Genomic DNA, 23,771 nt, shown 5'->3' with positions numbered 1-23,771 from the left:
TTTAAAGAGAAGAGTTGATTTGTGGAGCACCGCCAACACCAAGTGATGCTGCTAAAGAAGAAAGGAGGAAAAAGTGATGAGAGAATGATGGGAACAGGAGATGAGAATGAAGGGTTGTTTTATTCTATAGGAGCTGTTGGTTACAGGAGCAGTAAATCACAGACATGGATGGTTGTAAATCAGAAGTCTTTCCTGACTCACCACCCCCACCCCGCACCCCCCTCATGTCCATTAGGATTCTCTCGTGACATCAGCATAATATGGATGACAGTGGCCAGTAATAGATTAGTATTATCTAACTGCATTTCAGTGTGTTTAAGTGCATTTCCATCATCGCCACAGAAGCAAGTTAATGCCATCATGGATATTGATGATGAACTTTAGTGGAGGACTTGGAGCTGTGAGGAGCAGAGCACTTTTCACCCACTCCCCTCATAACAAAACAGTGGGGTAACACCATTTTGGGGCCATTATGCAAATGTTTAGTGTTTGCAGTAAACCCCACAAAATAGAAAGCTTGGGGAATTTGTTGTTAATGTTGATGATTAACATTTCATCATCCCTATTAGAAGCTGACCCATTTTTCAAGGTGGCTGTGTGTGTGTGTGTGGCGGGGGGGGCTGGGAGACATACAGACATGCGTACAGCTAAAGACCACAGCAAAATAAAATAAGGAATTAAATAAGTTTAATGCACTATATCAGGTGTCTTTAACGTTGATGATGAACATTTCATCACACTGTCCTATTTTCTGAGGTTGAAGGAGGGTTTGGATGAATGAATACAGGTATACAGGGTGAGGGATGAAGGAAGGAGTCACAGTCTGAACGGATGGATGGAGTATAGTAGGATGTTGTGGAGCCCATGCACTCAGTGGGAAATCCCTGTGCAGTACAGTAGGTAGCAGCACCGCTGTGCCTTGGCCTCCTTCCTACAGCACATGTCATCTCCACAACGGTGAGGTTCCTTGTCACATGTTCTCTCTCTTCCCATCTCTCCCTCTGCCTCCTCCACTAGTTCCTCCACTGCCAACACATAGTGACAGGTGGGTGGCTGCGCTGACATGAAGTGTTTTGTCGAACGCCGCGTCCCGTGCCAGTCACGGTGAAAGAGCCCGTTCTCCGCCTCGCCTTTGTTCCATCATGAGAGACACCATGTCGCAGAAAGAGAGGAATGAATATCTGATCAGAGAATCTGAGTCTCCAATAAATAAGGTCCTACGCACCTTGTGCATTATCATCAGCTCCTTAACCAGTGTCAGCTTATAGTGAAACCAGTACGTGTTAACGGGTACGAGATATCATGCAGCTTCAAACGCAAGATTAAAGATGTAAAGTAAAGCCTAAATTATACTCCTTATTATGAAGGTGTCACTTGATGACAAGAGACACTGTTGTGTGATACTGCACTCCAGCCATTGATCCGGTAGTTGGTAGATATAGAGTTGAGTCTATAAAGATGGTGGCTTATTAATTTTGCCGTTTGCATCAAATAACCTTTAAGACTTTGTCAACCTGTTGATGTCCTAGCCAACTCCAGGGTCGAAACTTCTCAATGAAAGAGTATGGGACACCTCCAACCACTGCAAATTAAGTAATTGTTGTATTAACATACATACGCAATATTGGTTAAAAGGAAATTGTATTGATTGATATAAGTCCAGGGTTGGTGCTTGTTTCCCCCCCCTTTTATCTTTTAGGATATTGATAATAAGAGATCTGTGCTGGACCCTCCAGTGTTACCACATAAAATGTACTAGCTCTTTTTTATCGAATTGGAATTGGATTTGGATTGGCACGGCGACTCGTTCGCTTTAGCTCGCTCGACGGTGCCTCTCGTGTTTCAAGTCCTCTGACGATATAGCCATTTTTGGATTGGATTGTCTAAACAAACTTGTCCCGAAAAGTCAACATGTGCCTGATTTGCCATGTATGGTCACTAAGTCAAAATATGACGGGAGCCATGGGGAGTGAGCCAGTGTGGAACACATTGGTCTCTCTTGCACACAAGTGTTCCAAAGCCTCCTTATTCAGTACAGTTGGGTGTTGGCAACCCGGACATGTGTGTGTTGTCTGAAGGATGTCATGGAGTCTCACAGCTCTCTCACACGCACGCACGCACGCACGCACGCCACACACATGTCTGGGTTGCCTAACACCCCACTGTACTGAACAGGAGGCTTTGGAACACTTGTGTGCAAGAGAGACCAATGTGTTCAACACTGGCTCACTCCCCATGGCTCCCGTCATATTTTGACTTTGACACACACACGCACGAACGCACGCACGCACACACACACACACACACACACACACACACACACACACACACACACACTGCACACCTAATCTGCCCGCTGCTGTGGGCTGTTTGCTGGCGTGATGTTGAGCGATGCCAGGCAGGGTATTATGGTATGGTGGAGTGTTTGGTCAGGGGGTTTTGCTATTTGATATCCTACACTCAAATAAGCAGCTCAGTAACTCTAGCACGCCGGTTGACATCATGGCGACCCTGTGAATTGTGACTCCGAGGCGCAGCAGTCCACACAAGTCTGCTACGGTGTGACGTGATCATGATGAAGAGGAGCGGGTTTGTTGGACGTATTTCTGGGTTGGGTACATGTCACTGTCTCTCATTCTCTCTCTCTCTCTCTCTCTCTCTCTGCTTTAATCCCTGGATAGCTTTGATCAATCCCAGCAGAACAGACAGACGACAGACAGACGACAGACAGAGCTTCACTCTTCATCAGGCTTATCAGGACAAAGCACATGTGTTTGTAGAGCAGGAGGACATCTTCAAACCTCTCATACAGACTTACAGCTGCTTGAGCCTCTGTCACTGCAGCCCTCTGTCTGTCTCCACGCGTTCCCTCCTCCTCTGCCTTAATGCCCTTTTAACACAATGGAATATTATTGCTTGCACAAGCAGAGCGTGCAAGTAATGTTTTTCGTCAGGTCATACCGTAGCAGTCACATAGACGTGATGAAGATATGTACCAATGCCAGGGTATAATTGGTTATCGATGGTGACGTAATGATGATATGTGTCAGTGTCGGGTGGATTAAAGGTAATGCCCCTATGTATACATGTATGTAATACGACACCACTGCCATAAAAAGCACAAATAATCATTACGTCATACGCTGCCACGGGACATACTGTACGCAAGCAGACCGTGCAGGTATGTTTTCGTCCGGTGCTACCAATGCCAGGGTATAATTGGTTTACGATGGTGACGTAATGATGATATGTTTCAGTGCCGGGTGGATTAAAGGGACATACGCATCAAACGACCCGAGTAACCACAGTATACCGCTAATCAACTTACAAATTACATTTCCTTTAATCCACCCGACACTGAAACAAATCCTTATTATACGTCACCATTGACAGTTATAACCCGTCACTCACCCGTATTAATTACATCATTAGCCTACTTAATTGATTGTTGTTAATTACGTAACAAAATAATGTTTTTGAATTGTTTAAAATGAATTACCATCATCTCCTTCAACAGTACCACAGACGAAAAAACAGTCCAAATTTAATTCTGACCCCTCCACGAAAAGGCCTCGTTGTTGTCCTGAACCCTTATCTATCATTCATACATTATGGATCAATAGTGTGGACATAGACAGTTTTTCGTCTGTGGCATTCACTGTTGTCAAAATAGTTTCAAGATACTTTTCAGGTTATTTAAAGGAAAAATAAGGAATATATATGTAGAACAGAGGTTACAGAGAGATCATCTTGTATCAGAGGAAAAGTGCAAGTCATAGAGCTGTGCTCTAGACAGACTACCGCTGCGTCAGGACAAAAGAAAACTTCCTCCATCCTCCAAAAGCTAGGTACCGTACGTAGAAAATAGCTAAAACTAATAATTCAATATTGAAACCGTTACCACGTAGAAAATAGCTAAAACTAATAATTCAATATTGAAACCGTTACTTCACAGAGAGGCTGAGATTTGAAAGTTTGTAGCCGTCGACAGTACTTGCACACTCTGCTTGCACCCAAGTAGGCCATGTATGGCCTGCTTGGGTGCAACAAGCAAGTAGGCACTCAGTTCTAGTTGCTCTCTAGGATCTCTGTGTGTGTGTGTGTGTGTGTGTGTGTGTGTGTGTGTGTGTGTGTGTGTGTGTGTGTGTGTGTGTGTGTGTGTGTGTGAGAGAGAACGGGTGCTGGGCTTCGTTAAGCTTGCCGTAACTCCAAACCCAAAAGGAAATGAAGTGAAAGTGGGCTTGTTGTTTTGTCAAGAAAAATGAACAAGGTGGTGAAAGGCACTCAGTGGTAACTTACAAATATTGTCATCCTCAAATGGCTCGTGAAAGATCCCAGAAGGCTGCAGCTCCAGCCAAGATAAAGACGGATTGAAGCAGTTGTGGTACAGGCTAACATTCTCCTCTCTCTCTCTCTCTCTCTCTCTCTCTCAGTTTGCCGGTGAGGTTCCAGAGAACAGGGTGGACGTGGCAGTGGCTAACCTGACTGTGATCGATGCCGACCAGCCTCACTCGCCCAACTGGAACGCCGTCTACCGGATCATCAGTGGAGACCCCGCCGGACACTTCACCGTCCGCACTGACCCCGTCTCCAACGACGGCATGGTCACCGTGGTGAAGGTAAGACGCGGAGTGGCATTGAGACACGTAGAGTAGTTCTTTAATCTTCAAAGCAGAAAGGTTCTTCTTCTGACTTCTGATCCAGCACATGCCTTTTTTTAAACCTTTTTTTTAAATGATAATATACCAGCCAATGAGCATGTGGCCCGCCACTTGCCCTTACCGGTAATGCCGTACTGCAAACACACACACACACGCACACACACACACACACACACACACACACACACACACACACAGTGGTGTTATTTGGCCATGGCTTTCCACAGTAAGGATAGTTGCTAATGGTGATAGCAATCGTCCAGGGAGTCAGCTGAAGACAGATGCTCCAAGTGAGGGATGGGAGACCTCTGTGTCCTTCACAGCCAACACACGAGCGTGCAGACTTGCAACACAATAGCCTCTGTAGGAAATGCCATTGTAGGAAATGATTTCTCAATTACAATGCAGTGTTTTTATGCAGTCCTAATGTAGTTGTTGCTGCATGTGGTAAATGGCTGCAACAACAAAGTATTTTCTTGTTACTACTTGTTCTGGTACATTTAAACACACTGTTTAATGCTTCAGCCCATTTATACTTTTACCTACAGGGAAATAAATAGATAACTAGATGCAGTGTATGTACTGTACAATATGTGTACTGTACATTTTCATGTCATGTTGTTAGTAGTGTTAGTAGTGTTTCTAGTTGTATATATTTCCCCTGCATGTCTTGTCTGTCTGTCCTTAAATGTATTCAGAATGTAGCAGGTTTTTTGTGGTAACTTATTTTCCCAATCCCGAGGACCCTGGGGTTTTTTACTGTGTTCCAGACTACTGCAACACAAATATTATTCACTGTGCAATTATATTAAACGAAAATGGCAATAACACCTCTTTAATCCTAACAGCACCCAGAGCACAGAGCGCTGGCATTTTGTTTCTATGCCATATTGCTAGACTGCCTTTATAGCCTAATCCTTTCCTCTCAATTCAGCGGGCATGAACTTCCGAATATAGTGACCCCATGGGAAGTTATCAGGAAATCATAAAATAAGAGACAGGACTCCCAAGGGAACAGTGACTTTCTCAGAGAATAAACAAAAAAGGCTTTAACTCTCTCTGGGGACCAGGAGCTGGAATGGCTACCGACACTAATCGGCTTCATATCAAACAACCCGGGATAGGCAGACGAGAAGTCACTGGAAGGCGCTCTGCGTTGGTATTTTTTTTACTGTGAGTGTTTACTATAGGGCCTCTGTTGCTGCTGGCAGAGATACATCACTGCATCTCTACGTTTGTTGCAATCTCCCACCAGGGACCCCGGCTCCTCTTGGCTGAGGTCTCAACCAGAACATGTCACACGTTTACACTGCTCTCTGGGGATCGCCCTCAGCATCGGCACACAAACAAGTGTTCACGTAAACACACAAACAAACATCATCCGCCCTGGTTCGAATGACTCATTGAGATGCATAGATTACAGTTCATGACTAACGCTGAGGATGACAGCTCAATGTGGCTATATATGAGGAGAGGAAGGAGCAGAGAGTGGGTGGATCTCAATGAGATGAGGAGTGAGTCATAGTAAGTTGGAACAGATTCATTAGAAGGGATGGAGCGCTATAAGCTCAGAGATAGTCCGGTTTGCTGGAGGTGTGATGAGGACCTCGGTACACTTATTCATGTATTGTGGGAGTGCCCTAGGGTACAGACGCTATGGTGTGCTATTCATGAGAATATAATGCAAATCACAAACCAGGATATTCCTTATACGCCGGCTCTCTTTATTCTGGGTGATTCATCGCCACTAAAACACCTCCCTGCACCTCTAGCTGACTGGATTCAAACAGCATTAATGGTGGGCAGGAAAATCATTGTTAAGGAATGGAAGCCTGAAGTTTTACCTCCAGCACATTAAAGTATACTGATCATAAAAAAAGAAGGGATGGAGCGCAGGGATGTGGATGTGGAGATGTGTTTGCCCATGGGCAGATGGTTGAGGCCAAGTTATTGAAGCTTCCTTCCCTCGGGCCGCGTAAGTGCGTATGGCATGTGCGTGCCTGTGCTCTAAATACCAGTGGCTGTTTATCGAAGCTCCTTGGCCATGGAACAGCTTGTTGATGGGCTCCCAGGGGAAGCACTGCAGGGTCACAACTCATGGGCGTCGGACTAATGACTGTCGGAATGTTAGTATGTTGGAACGTATGCCTGTATGAAGACGAGCACACAGCGCTACACAACAGTACGCATCCCAGCACCTTCCCACATATAGAAGACATGTCTCCCCCCTGGCAAACTAGTCAACAGAGCTCCATACATCGGCACCAAGCTGTCACATATGGCGTCCACTGATAACCATTATTACTATTATTGTCGGCATCAAACGTAACAGACACGAGCCCTGTGACGATTATCAACCACACATCTAAAGATGATCAAATATCACCTACAAGCGGCGTATTTGTTCATCCTGTTGTTGTTATCGTTTGAACCTGACTGTGTGGTCTTCGTTAGGAGAGCGCAGAGCTGTCACTCCAGGTTAGGCTCAGCCAGCAGAAACACGTGTAGGTGAACGTTGCAGGCTGGTACATACATATGCACGCACGCGCACACACACACACACACACACACACACACACACACACACACACACACACACACACACACACACACACACACACACACACACACACACACACACACACACACACACACAGTTGCTGCAATCAGCCAGGTTACAGAATGTTAAACATTGTTTGTTACATGTGTGTCAGTGAACAAAGCATCAACATCATCTGGTAGACCTCCACCCCCCACAGCGTTCAAACCTCTATAGGTTAGTAATGTTATGGTCACATATAACCCCCTATTATGAAAATTGCCCAACATATGCAAGTTAGCATCCAGCAGTTTCTAAATGCTGGGGACCCATACTCGACATTTGTACCATAAAACTTTAGGGTACTCAAAATGTCCAGGTTCACAATGGGGCTCTATAAGCTGGCAAGTAGACTATTGTACAAACCACAAACATTGTACAAACTATCCAGACACTAGCCTACCTCCAGTGTTGTGTTTACAGAAGAACTGACCATAACACAGTCTTACTGTGTCTCATCCCTCTCATTACCTCTAGCCGGTGGACTTTGAGATGAACCGTGCCTTCATGCTGACGGTGGTGGTATCCAACCAGGCCCACCTGGCCAGCGGCATCCAGTCCTCGCTCCAGTCCACAGCGGGAGTCACCATCTCCGTCCAGGACGTTAACGAGCCACCTTACTTCCCCACCAACCCCAAGCACATCCGCTTTGAGGAGGGTGTCCCTGCTGGCACCAGCCTGACAACGTTCTCTGCCTCCGACCCCGACAGGCTGCAGAAGCCACAGACCATCAGGTACACAGCCTGTTTAAGTACAATGATACAGAATGCTTTTATGTACAGCGGACAACAGATTAACTCTTCCTACTTCCGGGCCCCTTTCCTACTAACTTCACAGGAGTTACCGATACCAATTAAGGCTCTGTTCCATTCTGGTCAAACAGAGTCAGGGTGCTGCTATTGTGCATGACGCCATTGACGACTCAGAGTATACTCGCCTTTTAATGTTTTATAATATCTCAAACTTATATAGAGTACCCAAAGACGCTTTACATGGGCGCAGAGGAATAGCAACAAAATAAAAACAACTTTATTAGAAAATAAATAATCACTAAAAGCTAAGGGATAAAAACTGTGAAAAATGTTATGTAGGAAAAGCAATATTTAAGAGGTGGGTTTTGAGGGCGGTTTTGAAGGTTTGGAGGGTGGAGGCATCTCTGAGTGTTTTGGGGAGTGCATTCCACAGGGTTGGGGCAGCAAAGGCAAAAGCTCTGTCGCCCCATCTACAGAGTTTGGTCTATGAGATTCATGCCTCCATAATCTGATGAAGTATCAGTATAGGGTTAGTACTCTGTTGATAACAACTGTGCATGGATGGAGCCAGACAGAACCCTGGGTCGGCGTACAGTATGTGACATTAATAATGCCTCCTACTTCCACCCAAAGCTCAAAGTCCACCAGAAACCTTTCCTCCCCGTGTTCTCTGGGGAGAAGATGTAAACACATTAACCAGCTAATTTCACAGTAAATTAGAGTAAATTGGGTGTACATTATAATTTAGGAGGACGCCAGCTGCTCTCTCTCTCTCTCTCTCTCTCTCTCTCTCTCCTTGTGTGTGTTTACTTCCCTTTCTCCACCCCTCCCTCCCGTTTTTCCATATCACATTTGCATTTGCACATTACATCTTATAAGTTTGCCTCGCACAGCCACAGTGTCAATGGTAAGCCTGCTACCCTCGCAGGCACACACACACACACACACACACACACACACACACACACACACACACAGAGAAAAGCTTTTTCACGTGCAGTAACCCTAATCCAAATCACTCTCCCCGCCCCGATTCCCTCCCCCGAACACGGACCGAATGTGTTCGCATAGAGTAGACGCTCGACAACGCCGGATGAACTGCGGTGGATTCGAACCCCTAGCCTAGACCCCGCGATGGTAGGCAGGTACTTAAACACAGCTCCACCCGAGCGTTCCCAAATACTATTACTTTCTCACCCAAACCACACCAATGGGTCGCCATGCAAGTCCTTGCAACCTAACGGTTGCGAGTAGTTGCATGGCGTGTGGCAACCCATTGGTGTGGTTTGGGCCATTGAATTGAACCAGTTGAATCACTTGGGTCGACGTGCAACAGGACATTATCACCCCGCTGGGACGAACGCTAAAACCGTCTTGTCCCGTCTCGACCCTTTGGTGTGCTTTGGGATTAAACCAAACGTCCTGTTCTCACCTTTCTTGTACCAGTTGTAAAATGTTCCACCTCCGCTATCTGCCAATCAGTGAAACACTGTATATATTTACAGTATATACAGTATATTATTACTTCAAGCCAAAGCCATTGAACTTTCATCTTCCCACAGACCAGAGAACAGCGAATGCACCAGTGGGCAATTTACGTATAACCGTTCTTCCAAAGGTTAGCCGATTATGTGTCATTTGAGTGGGAAGATGCTTTTGACTGTCTTCATGTGAATAATTCAAACATAAAGTAGACACATAGACATGGATATATCATATATTTCTGTAAAATGGATGGTGGAGGGATTATGGAAGATTTAAAGAGTCGTAAAAGTGGGATAATCTAGTGGAACAGACCTGATGCTTGTCGCGGTGAAAAGATGAGGGCAGGTGTGGTAGCTTGAACCTGACAGGTGCTCATCAGGCGAGGGAGGCAGGGAAGCAGGTGGACAGTGTCCTGGGGGGGACGTTGGGGGTTCATTTGGACTAGGAGGGCCAAGCGGAGGTGGGGGACGAAGGAGGGCAGAGTGAGGTATCATCTGTCGAATGCCGCACGTTCAGGTCCACATGGGATTGGAGACACTCACATAAATGATTACCCACAACACCGTGCCTGAGCTTGAGACATGCATTTTTCATCCTCGGGTCATGGGTTTGAAAAAGAAATGTCGTACCACCTCCCTGCTGCTATAGCTATCACTATCACTAATCCTGCCAGCCTCAATCATCCACACACTCACATACTGACCCCCGAATAATGAGGTGTAGACCATCAAGCAGCTGTCTACACTGCATAAATGCATTTGCATTTACTTCTCACAAAAAGCACAGGGGGAAGTTAGTCTTCCATTGACTTCAGTCACCCCAAAGCGGTGTTGGTAATGGTGAGTACTTGCAAACACTGTAGCTGCCTTCCTAAAAACAGGTTTTTTTAGGAACCCTAAAAGGAACCCCTTTAGGTTGACAGGGGTCCGATCAAGTTCAACCCTAGCGCAAAATCACACCTGTGTAAAGTGAGGGTCGCTCTTATCCTTATTACACATCATCATACATCATCTCATTCTGGCCAGTCACAATTTGCATCCTCACCTTCGTCTTCATTGATTGTGTTTACACTCAAAAATATTCATTGTCAATGGCATTTGATGTTTGTGTTTGTCACGGTACGCTCCTCTGCCCTTGGACTTTGTCTGTGTTTTGGGACTTATTACTTGTATTTGTGTGCTGTACCTTATTTTGTAATGTGATTTCCTGTCTGCCTTGTTTTCTGTCACCTGCCTTGTCTCACCTCCCTGTATTAGTGTAACCCTAGCCACCTGTGCCCTGTTGCCTGTTAGCCTATCCCAGTGTTGATGGTGTGTTTCAGTTCAACTGTGTGTAGTTAGTCTTGTCTATTTATATGCCCCAGTGTTTGCAGTTCCTTGTCAGTTCGTCGTCGTGAATGATGTGGTCTGTTCCTTGTGTTTCGATAGTTTATTCATATTTATTCCAAGTCCTAGTTATGTCCTAGTTGTTCCAAGTTATTTCACAGTGTGCGTTTTGGGGAATTAAAACCAGTTGCATCTTCACTGCTCTGCTTGTGCCTGGTTCATTCTGCACCAGAGTCCTACACCTCCAGAACCACATCGTGACAGTGTTGGACAAACACTGACCTTTCAAAAAAAAAAAAGATTTCATGGGGGGCCTGACAGGTGCTCATCAGGCGAGAGAGACAGGGAAGCAGGCGGACATTTACAATGGGAATTGTATAGGAATGGGGGCGGTGCAGCCAAAATTAATATCAAATATCTAAATACTTAATCAAGCAACTTACGATGACGATGAAATTACAATGCTTGACCATGGGGCCTGGCTTGTCTTCCACCTTTTTTGAGGGGCGCTAACACCTCCTATGCCCAGCTTTGAGGGTTTGTGTGAACATCAACGCTGACTGACGATTGGCTGATCACCCCATAGTGATTTGATTGGCTGAGTACAGATAAAAGTGTGGGCAGAAAAGTGAAGACGCTAAAAGTGATTGGCCGGAATGACATTTGTGATGATTTTATTGGCATGGAATGTGATGCGCATGATGATGTATGATGATAATAGCGCCCCTATTTTAGGTGAGAACCATGTATAAGCCCTTTCCTTTCTCACCTGCACTCAATTTTCTGTCTTTTAATACGTTTTTGTACTGTTTTTGAGAGGCGCCCTCCTATACACAGGTTTAATGTTTGTCTTTAGGTCAAAGTTTTTTGACAATGAAGGGAACATTTACGTCTTAGTGTGTCGTCATCACACATCATATTGTCTCTGTCTTTATTGTTAATGGCGTTTAATGTTTGTGTTGGCACTGTTTGTTTTAGTTAGACATTAATATATTAGCGCCCCTCACTTCACAGGGGTGTGATTTTTATAGTGCGAATAAATAAAACTAAATAAATCTCTATAGGGCTCTATTATCGTCTTTTAATAAAATTGTTGTTGCATTGTTGTGCTTTGTTTCAGATTGCTCAATGCTCAGTGTAGAAAACTAATGGCAGAGAGAGGAGATACATGTGAGACAATACAAGGTCGAATTCTAAACCGGGTCTAACAGCTGAACATATACAGTACCACAGGATCCTAGCGCTCACTAGGAGGATATTGTTTGGTGCCGCAACCAGGCACCCCATCTCTAATCCTCTTAGCGTGTTACCAGACCACAGAGAGCCACAGAAAGAACAGGGTCCGTCCACCTTTCAATGGACACAATGGAGAGAGAAAGGTGTCCCAAATCTCAGCCGCGCCGGGGGTAAAGGCGATAGCCGTGAAGTGGAGGGGAAAACGAGAAACATGGGCGTGAAAAGAAAAGATTTAGCTTTACAATTTAGTGCCAAATTGCAGGTCCTGCTGACTGAGGATAGGAACAACTTATCCAGATCACATTATACTGTATACGTGCTTCGACTTTGAATTTCCCCTTGTTGCTCTTCTGTCTCGGACTGCTGTATATACCTGCTCAAACTTTTATCCCTGAATGCCCCTGGGTGCTAGACATGCTCCAGCCCTGCCAGTCATTTCACAGTCTGACAGTCAGTGGCCACGGGGCTCAGCTCACCTCAGGAGTGCAGGAATATCATCCCTTTGAATCCGTACCCCGTACTGTGCTACACAGCCAGGTTCCCACCCACCACCTGCTGGGAAAATCCCTCCTCCTTCTCTGCAGGGGAGAGGGGATTACACCCTCCATCCAGCCCTCCACACGGGCATCCATCCATCCCCATCAACACCTCCTCCCACACGCATGCATTGCATGCGCAGTTGGGCACACACACATGCACGCGCGCACACACACACACACACACACACACACACACACACACACACACACACACACACACACACACACACACACACACGGTTGCATTGCTTAACAGATGAGGTAACTGGCTTCAATGCGTTATACACTGGATACTAAAATTAGGTGAAATTGACTGTAAGCTGCAGACTCTGGACAGTGAACTGTGTGGAGGTCAGTGGGTGGATTTGTATAGGTGTTTATGTGTGGGCGTCTAGCATTGGTGGAATGTGAGAAACATAGCATGAAAGGAAATGTATTTGGTGTCTTAGTAACTTCTCTATTGATGTGTCCCTGTGCACACTCAGGTATTCAAAGATGAACGACCCTGCAGACTGGTTGGCCATCAACAGAACCAACGGTCAGATCGTTACCACGGCAACCCTGGACCGAGAGTCCATCTATGTCAAAAACAATATCTATGAAGCCACCTTCCTGGCCACAGACAATGGTAAGAAGCCTCTTACAGTGTTCCATTCCACTCCTATACAGGAGTGCTTCTTCTGATCCTTCTCATTTCCATACAACCTTTATCCTTTCATCTCTGTATGAAAGTGCAGTTCATTAATCAGTGCCAAAACCAAACTCCAGACTGAACTTTGTGTGTCTGTAGAACCATGGAGGACATGGAGTCTGGGCTCGCTGGCTCTGGTTCAGAGAGAAGTACAGCTGGCTTAGAGCTGGCAGCCATGAATCCATACTGATCCTTAGCTTAGCAGAGCACAAACTCAATCATTGTTTTTTCCTTAAGCAAGAAGCAATGCTTTTTTCTCTCCAAAAGTGCTTTATCAGTGACGTGCAGTGCGCACTGGTGTGTTTACCTCGAGTTGGGATGGGTGTGAATCATCACTTACTGTGTGTGTGTGTGTGTGTGTGTGTGTGTGTGTGTGTGTGTGTGTGTGTGTGTGTGCGTGTGTGCGTGTGTGTGTGTGTGTGTGTGTGCGTGCGTGTGTGCAGTATATGATTTTGTGCCAACATTTGTTTGAGACTGGGTTTATGCTTAGGTTTATGCTTATGTATCTGTGTGATTGCAGCAGACTGTGTGGGTGTTGGAGTGTCAGCCATCATAATGAGAGGGGATTGTAGTAAGACATGGAGGGGTGGTGATGTGACTGAGAGGAGGGACAGAGCAGAGATACATACAGGGTGGTGAGGGACAGAGCAGAGATACATACAGGGTGGTGAGGGACAGAGCAGAGATACATACAGGGTGGTGATGTGACTGAGAGGAGGGACAGAGCAGAGATACATACAGGGTGGTGAGGGACAGAGCAGAGATACATACAGGGTGGTGAGGAACAGAGCAGAGATACATACAGGGTGGTGAGGGACAGAGCAGAGATACATACAGGGTGGTGAGGGACAGAGCAGAGATACATACAGGGTGGTGAGGGACAGAGCAGAGATACATACAGGGTGGTGAGGGACAGAGCAGAGATACATACAGGGTGGTGAGGGACAGAGCAGAGATACATACAGGGTGGTGAGGGACAGAGCAGAGATACATACAGGTGGACAGTCTGAGAAGGAGACATATTATCACGTTCCTGCACCGTCTGCCTTACACCTACAGCACACACACCTACTGTATGTTGTTGTTTTGTCTTCTAAGAACATAAGCTACCTTTTCAAATTGCTCAGCTGCCACCAATAAGAGAAACTTAATACAAATCCTTTCCAGGAATTTACACAAACATAATTATTTATTTAGCTTGTTAAAGCCCACATAATTCTCCTATCAGCTGAGCAAGCTGCTTCTGCATGTCCTCCATGCCTGGCTGAGGTGCTTGCGTGCGTGCGTGCGTGCGTACGTGCGTGCGTGCGTGCGTGCGTACGTGCGTGCGTGCGTCCTTAGAACCTGGAGTCAGTCAGTCTCTCTCTCTCTCTCTCTCTCTCTCTCTCTCTCTCTCTCTCGCTCTCTAATGAAATAGCCCTTATCTCAGCCACAGGGTGGGTTCTTGGGATAGTTCCCCTCTGGCTTGGTGGGGCGTGGTGGGGAAATGATTGTTAATTGAAGGCAGCCAAGGGTTGCCAACCCCTGACACAAGCTCAATAAACAGCTCTGCCGCTCACAAATCACTAATTCTGAGACAGCACACACACACACACACACAAACTGCTTTCTTACTCCCTCAATGCTGGAGGCTTTATTAATCTGTTTCTTCCAAAATGCTTTTTTTCCCTGCCTAATCAATGTAAATGACCTCAAGATTTGTCTGTGTGTGAATGTTCATTTGCACAGTGTATGTGAACTCTAAGAAGTATCAGAAATCGTATGTCCACCCAGACGTGGACTTCTTTTACTGTGTTAGAGTCATCATTACTGAACATCTGTGCCTCTCTGGGTGTTCGGCTGTGTTGTGCATGTATCGCTGCTGACAGAGTGGGAAGAGCAGAGGTGGAAAACAGAAATTCTCCTCTGGCCTCTCTCTTCCATCTCTCTCATTTGACAAATACACACTCTCAACTTCCATCTGGAGCAGAGCTTCTCGTTCACTACAGTATGACTGTATTGTTGTTTTCTCTGCCCTACTCTTCCCTCTCCTCTCTGTTCCTGCTCTTCATCTCATCCACCCGTCCAACCATTATTTTCCTTCTCCCTGTCTGCCTTCGCTGGGCCGTCCCATTCTCTCCGCTTCCTTCTCCATCAATCCCTTCCATTGTGTTCTTGTGGACCTCATATTCTCCTCCTGCTCTCGTTCATGCTTCCAGGCTCTCCTGCAGCCAGCGGGACGGGCACTCTGCAGATATACCTGATCGATATTAATGACAACCCCCCGGCGCTGGTACCCAAGGAGGCTCAGATCTGTGAGCGGGTGAACAGGAATGCCAACGGGGTCAACATCACGGCCGTCGACGCCGACATCGAGCCCAACGCTGGACCCTTCGTCTTCGAGCTGCCCAGCTTCCCCTCCAGCGCTCGGCGTAACTGGACCATAACCCGGATCAACGGTGAGGAGAGGTCGTAGGCAGAGGATCATATATGCAGTATATGGCTGTACTAGTACCAGATACTCATACCAGAACAAGTTATAGGATCTGTATTGAAGTGCTCCACAGTGCGATCCTTTTATAAGCATACCTTGTGGCGTGCTCCTGTTGATGAGCTGTAATTATCAGGAACACCAGCTAAGGTCTAAGGGAGATGCTGCCAAACGTATAACTCCAATGCAATACTTTAGTATTAAAGACATAGTTCTGGCAGACGTGCTGCTTCTGCGATGACAACTGAATGTCTCCCATGGGATCAATAAAGCTCTGTCTATCCGTTCTTTTTCTTCCTATATAGAAGACAGCTTGTCTGCCAAAATGTTTACTTTCATGAAGCATTGCATCTGAGTTAGGAGAGTTTAATCTTTCTTACACCGAAGCATTTATTGTAGCTGTGACACGCTTTCCCCAGAATAATAACTAATTATGCCAGTTGTTGTTTTAATACCAGATGACCATTGTTTGAATGAATGTGTGTTATTTTCATCGGTAGCATCTCTCTCTCTCTCTCTCTCTCTCTCTCTCTCTCTCTCTCTCTCTCTCTCTCGTCACAGGGGACTATGCCCGTTTGGGTTTGAGGTACCAGGTGTATTTGGAGCCGGGGATGTACGAGGTCCCTGTAGTCGTGTCGGACTCGGGGAACCCTCCCCTGTCCAACAGGTCTATCATCAGGTTGAAGGTGTGCCCCTGCGATGAGAACGGAGACTGTACCACCCTGGGGGCTGTGGCTGCAGCCGGGCTGGGCACTGGAGCCATCATTTCTATACTTATCTGCATCATCATTCTTCTTAGTAAGTACACACACACACACACACACACACACACACACACACACACACACACATGCACGCATGCATGCACGCGCACACACAGTCACACACATGCCATAGTGTCAAAACTGCCATTGATTTAATTTGATTGGCATCTCTCCCAAGCAGATTGTGTTGGGACCTCATAAAACATTCAGCAGGTGGTAACACATAAACTGTACAGTAGTTGGTATTATAGATGAACGCCTCGGTCATGGGAATCCTCTCCTGCATCTGTTGACATACAAGTCTCTACAAACACATAACGCTGCCGGGTTCCTTTGTTCCCATGTGTTGCAGCACTCATGGGATTTTTAAACAGATGTACAGTATGTACAGCTGCAACTGTAGCCATACTGCGTGCGTGCGAATCACTCCTTTCACCTTCATATTTTTAAAGGTAGACTTTTGTAGCATACTTTTGAGTGCTGTTTCTTTCGATAAGTATGATGGTGTTTTGTAGCAGTGTGGACCACCTGGTTGAAGTTAAACATGGTGGCTGTGTCCTACAGGTATGGTGCTTCTGTTCGTGGTGTGGATGAAGCGCAGAGAAAAGGCGAGGCAGACGAAGCAGCTTCTCATCGATCCTGAGGACGACGTCCGAGATAACATCCTGAAATACGACGAGGAGGGAGGAGGCGAGGAGGACCAGGTGAGTGCACTGACATGACGGAATTACAGTTGCTAAGTATGTGCTACAAACTAACTAGGAGGACAAGTAGACCTTAAATATGTATCTAAATAACATAACAATAACAACTACTATACAACTATAAATGTGCACAATGTCTGCATGTAAGTGTGCGTGTGAGTGGATCTGTCCTTCACACCTCTCGAGAACCCCCCAAACGATGGACTTCAAACTCGCCATATGTATCACAGAGGACCTGTGGGAACTGGGAAGTGCCCGTCATGAAGTCGGACAAAATTGGCTATAAATAGGACACACAGACATATATAGAGAAAGATCTCTATTATATGGGCATAAAAGGGACACAGACCAGACAGATAAATAGGGTACAACAAGTATAATGACAACAGGTATTATACAATGAGCTGGGGTTTGCATTCCCAACTTGCATCGTTCCCGGGCTAAATGACATATCTACAGTAGCATCTGATCTGTCTCAACAAGCAACACTGATCCAGCTGTTTCCCTGTGACAGGACTATGACCTGAGCCAGCTTCAGCAGCCAGACTCTCTGGAACACATCATCAGTAAGCCTCCAGGTGTCCGCAGGGTGGACGAACGCCCCATCATCCCTGAGTCACAGTATCCCATCAGGCCTCTCATCCCCCACCCTGGAGACATAGGAGACTTCATCCATGAGGTGAGCCTAACTCTTTCTATGCTAAGTACGATATTTTGCATACTATCCCTACTACAACACACTAGGGCAGCGCCGTGGGCCGCATGCGGCCCGTGCAACATGTCCGTGCGGCCCACCGGCCCGTCATGGTCATACCAATACAAAATGTTTGTTCTGCTTTCAGTGAAGAAAAGTCATTTCTAGCGTTTGTAACCACACGATGCGATCATGCGCTACTGAGCTGTTTGTTCTTCCTGCTGACAAAAGGTGGCTGTGTTGTTGTTGTCGATTTACAAGTCCACAAGCACTGCTGCAGCATGTATCCACGACGCGTTGTGCAGTTGTATATCGGTTCGCGTTCGGTAAACAACGCCGTCATGAGGAAGTGTAAACGAGTTACGGGCGCGGACAGAAAGCAGCCTGTTTTGTGCTTGTGCAAAGAATATCCTCCTGGCTTGTTTCGGATCTGTGAAAGTGCAATGGGAATTATCAAGTAAAAACAGCGCAACGCATTCATTGACAAGACCCATGCATGCATGCATGACTGCCGCACTTGCAGGAGTGGCGAAAATGCAGACTAAAGTGTCACATTAAGTAAGAAATCTCTCACTCTCTCCCTCTCCTTCTATCTCTCCCCCTTCCCATCTCTCTCTCTCTCTCTCCCTCTCCTTATATCTCTCCCCCTTGGTCCCTTCTCTCTCTCTCTCTCTCTCTCTCTCTCTCTCTCTCAATTCAATTCAATTCAATTCAACAGGCTTTATTGGCATGACGTTTTACAAGTGTTGCCAAAGCACAATCACAGATATTACAAACAACAACATAACAACATAATATCAATGACATGAAAAAATAAATTAAAATAATATAAAATAAAGCAGGTGGTGCAGAAAATAAAACATGGCATACTGTATGTGTGTCCTACTGGTTGTCCCTTTTCTTGTGACAGGAATTGACATATTTTGCAGCCAAAACTGCACATTCTTTCTGTTCCCCCAGAAGGACTGGTAATCTTTCCCTTTCTGTCATACTTCTGAATTCTGGGAAATTTGTTTAAAATTTTGGGAAGAACTCCTCTCTAATATTTGTGTAGTTTTTACATTGTGTTAAAAAGTGTAACTGTCTCTATAGCTCCGTCATCACAGTGACAGCACATCCTCTCCTCTCTGGGCAGCCAGGTCTGTCTGTGTCTGCCCTTCACTATTGCCAGACTATGATCACTCAGTCTGTACATTGTCAAAGTCTTTCTCAGGTTTTTGTCAGTTACTGTGGTTAGGTAGTCTGCCACAGTATACTGTCTCTTTAGAGCCAAATATGTTTCTAGTTTGTGTTGTGATTGTGTGAGTTCGTTCCAATATGTGATGTATTTATCTTTTTCTTTAGTTATAATTTGGTTGGGTCTAATCTTCTGAGTGATAGTGTAGCTGCACTGAGGCTGTCTGGGGTTTGTGATGTCAGAAGGTGAGAGGTCAGCTAGTTTCAAAACCAGCTGACTGAGGGGGCTCTTTTGGATGTCCAACTCTTGGCAGGCAAGGGCTTTGTAATGGTAACAGGCAGGGTCACTCTTTTTAATATGGCTCCAGAATGTAATAGATCTTTTCTGTATATTTAGAAGTAAAGGATATTGGCCTAATTCAGCCCTGCATGCAGAGTTTGGGCATTTTCTTTGTACCCTGATAATAGTTTTGCAGAACTCTGCATGCAGGATCTCAACTGGATTTTTGTCCCATTTTGCCCAATCACTTTGTAATCTCTCTCTCTCTCTCTCTCTCTCTCGTCACGTAGTTGTGGCGTTTACTGTTTACCGTTCCCGATGTATGTCGTCTCTCTCCTGCCTCCTCTTTAACAGATGTCGCCCAAATCAAACCTGATTTATGAAACTATTCGTTTTAATTTTTTGTAGGCAGTAATTAGTAAAGAAAAGTGTGACTGAATGTCACTGGAAGATATTCCTGATTCTCTGTTGTGTTTGTCAGCCACTGACTGAAACCAATCAGCCAATCAGCCACGTAGAGTCTGTGGGGGCTATGGGGCTATAGCCCCCATGAAGAATTAAATAGCCCCTTTTAGCCCCCATGAACATTTTCGTGGACATTTTATATTAACATTAGTTACATTACAGATTTTCTGACTCTGTCACAGACTGCATACTATGTTACATTCCGAAAATGTGAACCTCTCCACTGGCTGTTCAGAGGTGTTAAAATGGGTTGGGTGCGGCCACCAAGTACTCAAATGCTAATCAGGTTTCTTTTGTTTTCACCTAGCCAGGTATGTATAAATATGCCTACAGTACAGTGTCACTGTGTCAGTGTGATGCTTACTTCATTCACAATGAAACCACCACCAGCTAAGAAGGGTCGTTTCGTCCAGACAGAGGAAGCTACAGTTCTCCAGTGATGCCAGCCTGTCGCCGCTTAAACCTGCCGAAGAAGCTACTATTCCAACGGCACTTTTATCGGGCCGTCGCCGTGTTCTGTCCTTGCCGGGCTCACCGCGCCGTTATATTAATTTTCCAATGTAAATTTCACCCAGATTGGACTCGGTTCAGCGGCCGCATGCTGCTGTCCGCCCCACACACACACACACCGACAGTCAGAGAACCGACTCACTAAACAACACTAAACAACGTTGGATTCGTACAGTGCAGAATGCAGATAAGTGTAGGCCTATGTTCTTATTATAATTGTGAGTTTGTTTTTTAACATGCACCGCGAGTCCACGGGAGCCGATCTACAAGCTCACAACGCGTTGCACTGCGAGTAGCCTAGAGAAGGCTGTCAAGTGAGCAGCGCAATCGCGCATGCTATAGAAATATCCTAATAAATAAATAAAAAGGTGTCGCTTGCAGGGGCAGTTTCCTTATGGGACTTGCCTCTAGAATGCATGCATAGGCATGCAAGTGCACTCGGCATTTATATATCATATATATAGACTAGTACGAAGTATAATTAAATGATCACAGGCATTTCTAGGTCTAGGTCGGGACACATGAAATCCACGTAAATGCCTTTCCGCTAGCTTCACGTCATATCAGCGTAAACGCGAGAAAACATCAACTTCTTTTTTTTCACCGCTGGGGGGGGGGGGCGGGGCTGGGGGGGGAGGCGGGGCTGCGGATAGCCCCCATGAGGATCATCAGAACTATTCGGGTCTGCAGCCAATGACTTATTGCACTTATTAGTTATTACATTGTTGCACTGTTACTACCGGTAATTCACATTTGGTGAATGAAGCCTGATTCTTCATTTGGAATCAAGTATGTCCAGAGAGCCTTATACCATTATATCCAGAGAGCCTGAACCCATTAAGTATAGGAAACATATGTTTGTGATATGGCTTATTCATTTCAGTAGTATTGGCATCTTGGTTATCTCTGATATTTGATTTATTTGCAACAGTAGTCTGTTCATGTTCTCATCGCATTTTGTGAATAAAAGCCTAATTTTGTAACTTAATTTTATTAATAATCATTCCATGTCATGACAATATTTTTTTTCAATGAGGTTTGGCCTTTCCTAGATGGAAATGTAGTCTGTTTTCTGTGTGTTTCCTCAATTTTTAGACAACTCATAATGTGTTAGAAAATCACGGACAAAAAAATCCAATATAGGACCGACATTATTTGGACTTGCAGCCCTTGGACTTTTGGTATTTTGCTGAGTGGCCCCTGACTGAGCCATCCTTTTTCCAAGTTGAGTAGCCCTGCAGTGCACTCTAGCTAAGATATCAGATATACCTATCTTGTAAAAAAAAAAAAAAAAATCCAATATGAGGATAATAGCACTCTTCACAGCACTCTTCACATAATGTCTGACATAAATGTCAGAGCTGAGATCGACTATCTAAACATGAAATAAATGCTTAAACATGTAAATAAGATTAGAGGTTAGGTTAGAGATAGCAACCGCTAGCATTGCTAAAAAAAAAACATCAGTTCCCTGCAAAATTATGCAAATTCACGGTAACATCCTCGATTTCTACCTGATAGTTTTGAAAGGTATGCTTTGTGTCTAGTGTAACTCTCAAAGAAAGATACAAACAATGCCCTAGGGTACAGACGCTATGGTGTGCTATTCATGAGAATATAATGCAAATCACAAACCAGGATATTCCTTATACACCGGCTCTCTTTATTCTGGGTGATCCATCGCCATTAAAACACCTCCCGCACCTGACTGAATTCATACAGCATTAATGGTGGGCAGGAAAATCATTGTTAAGGAATGGAAGTCTGAGGATTTACCTCCAGCTCACAGTTCACTCAGCTTGGTATTGTGGCTGCTTTGGAGAGGTTATCCTTTAAGATGAATAATCAGTTGGACAAATATGATTCGAAGTGGAACGTGTTCCTCAGTCATGTTGCAGGTCCTTTGGTGTGATCCATGGTCAGGCAATGCCCTCTTGATTGTTTATTGTATTGTATTATGATACGGTTGATGATGCTGCGTGTTTGGTCGTGTAAACTATTTAAAACTTTTCATTTGATTTATATGTATTTTAATTTGTTTATCTTGTCTATCCTTGTTTTATATTATGTTTCTGTGTTCATACATAATGTCCATGAATACGTATTCTGTTGTTGTTGTTGTGTTAGTATTTTCTGTTTTTGTAAAAAATCAAAATAATGTACTGATCATAAAAAAAAAGACAGAAAGATACAAACAATGATATTTTGTAAAAACTGTCGTGTGCATGTATTTTTGTTGGTCCTCCTGGAGCACTATAGTTCCAGCCGATGGACCCAGACATGTCAGTCGGAACGGCGGTGCAACGTAGGAGTGAGTGCTGCCGTGTAGCGGCCCGAACATCTTTTTTTTTTTTGTATCGCCTCAATGCTCCCTTTGTAACTCTAATTCTTGTGTCTCATAGCCTGGTGGATACTGACGGCTGTGATCCTTTCTCTCTGTGCTGTCCAAGGGTCTACGAGCAGCGGACAACGACCCCACGGCCCCTCCCTACGACTCCCTGCTGGTGTTCGACTACGAGGGCGGCGGCTCCACCGCCGGCTCCGTCAGCTCCCTCAACTCCTCCAGCACAGGAGACCAAGACTATGACTACCTCAACGACTGGGGCCCCCGCTTCAAAAAGCTGGCGGACATGTATGGAGGAGGCGACGACGATTAAACTCTGTGCTCCAACACACACACACACACACATACGTACACGTGCAGACACAAACACACACACACACACACCGCTGCCCTGTAAGCTGGCCTGCCATGCTCTATCCCCCAACAAATCAGGGCTGAACGCTGTTCCTTAACACACATAATGATGACGACACACACTGACAAACCAACCGACCAATCAAATGATCTGCCACAGTGGACCGTGCCGAGAGGCAGTTCTGGGTGCCATTTCTTAGCCTTCTCTCCAGCTCTAAAACTGAAAATGACTGAAAATGGAGCTGTTCCAGACTGAAAATGGAGCCTAGGACTGCAGGCTTTATTTATGCGAGACGTAGGTGTTAGTTTTGTTTGTCTGATTTAATGTTTATTGGGGTTTGAGTTTAGATTCTGTTATCCAAACTCCCCTTAAGATGTGAGCCATTTACTGCTGAGGGTTCACTATACTCTTTACTGTTGAGGGTTCAGTATACTCTTTACTGTTGAGGGTTCAGTATACTCTTTACTGTTGAGGGTTCAGTATACTCTTTACTGTTGAGGGTTCAGTATACTCTTTACTGTTGAGGGTTCAGTATACTCTTTCTTCACCAAAAGCCCTTCTGTCTGTCGTTGTGCAGATAGTATACATTAGGCTCTGCTGCTTGCTTTGAGAACTAAAGAAAAAACAGACAGTACAGAAATGTAAGTCCTTCCTGTGTGGAAGGCTACTTGATATTGAATTACTTAGAAGAGAAGCACTGTTGTTTAAGAAGTGCCTTCAG

The 23,771-nt window shown here is 45.2% G+C and overlaps 1 protein-coding gene across 1 annotated transcript in view; it reads left to right on the top strand.

Moving 5' to 3' along the window:
- Positions 1 to 23,126, top strand: part of LOC308315136 (cadherin-4-like) — a gene marked incomplete at its 5' end in the record, with an annotated part of 80,089 nt that extends 56,963 nt beyond the window's left edge. Inside the window, 8 exons of the mRNA XM_080762975.1 lie at positions 4,434 to 4,619; positions 7,738 to 7,994; positions 13,083 to 13,225; positions 15,487 to 15,726; positions 16,320 to 16,556; positions 17,087 to 17,226; positions 17,741 to 17,905; positions 22,802 to 23,126. Of these exons, the coding sequence (XP_080619101.1) occupies positions 4,434 to 4,619; positions 7,738 to 7,994; positions 13,083 to 13,225; positions 15,487 to 15,726; positions 16,320 to 16,556; positions 17,087 to 17,226; positions 17,741 to 17,905; positions 22,802 to 23,008 (1,575 nt within the window). The 3' untranslated portion in view covers positions 23,009 to 23,126. The remainder of the gene's footprint in view (positions 1 to 4,433; positions 4,620 to 7,737; positions 7,995 to 13,082; positions 13,226 to 15,486; positions 15,727 to 16,319; positions 16,557 to 17,086; positions 17,227 to 17,740; positions 17,906 to 22,801) is intronic.
- Between the last annotated feature and the right edge of the window lie 645 nt (positions 23,127 to 23,771).

The sequence above is a fragment of the Protomyctophum bolini genome, assembly GCF_963924005.1.
Source record: "Protomyctophum bolini genome assembly, chromosome: 5".
NCBI lineage: Eukaryota > Metazoa > Chordata > Actinopteri > Myctophiformes > Myctophidae > Protomyctophum > Protomyctophum bolini.
Note: the sequence above shows the minus strand (reverse complement) of the source record. Positions and strands in the feature narration are given on the sequence as shown.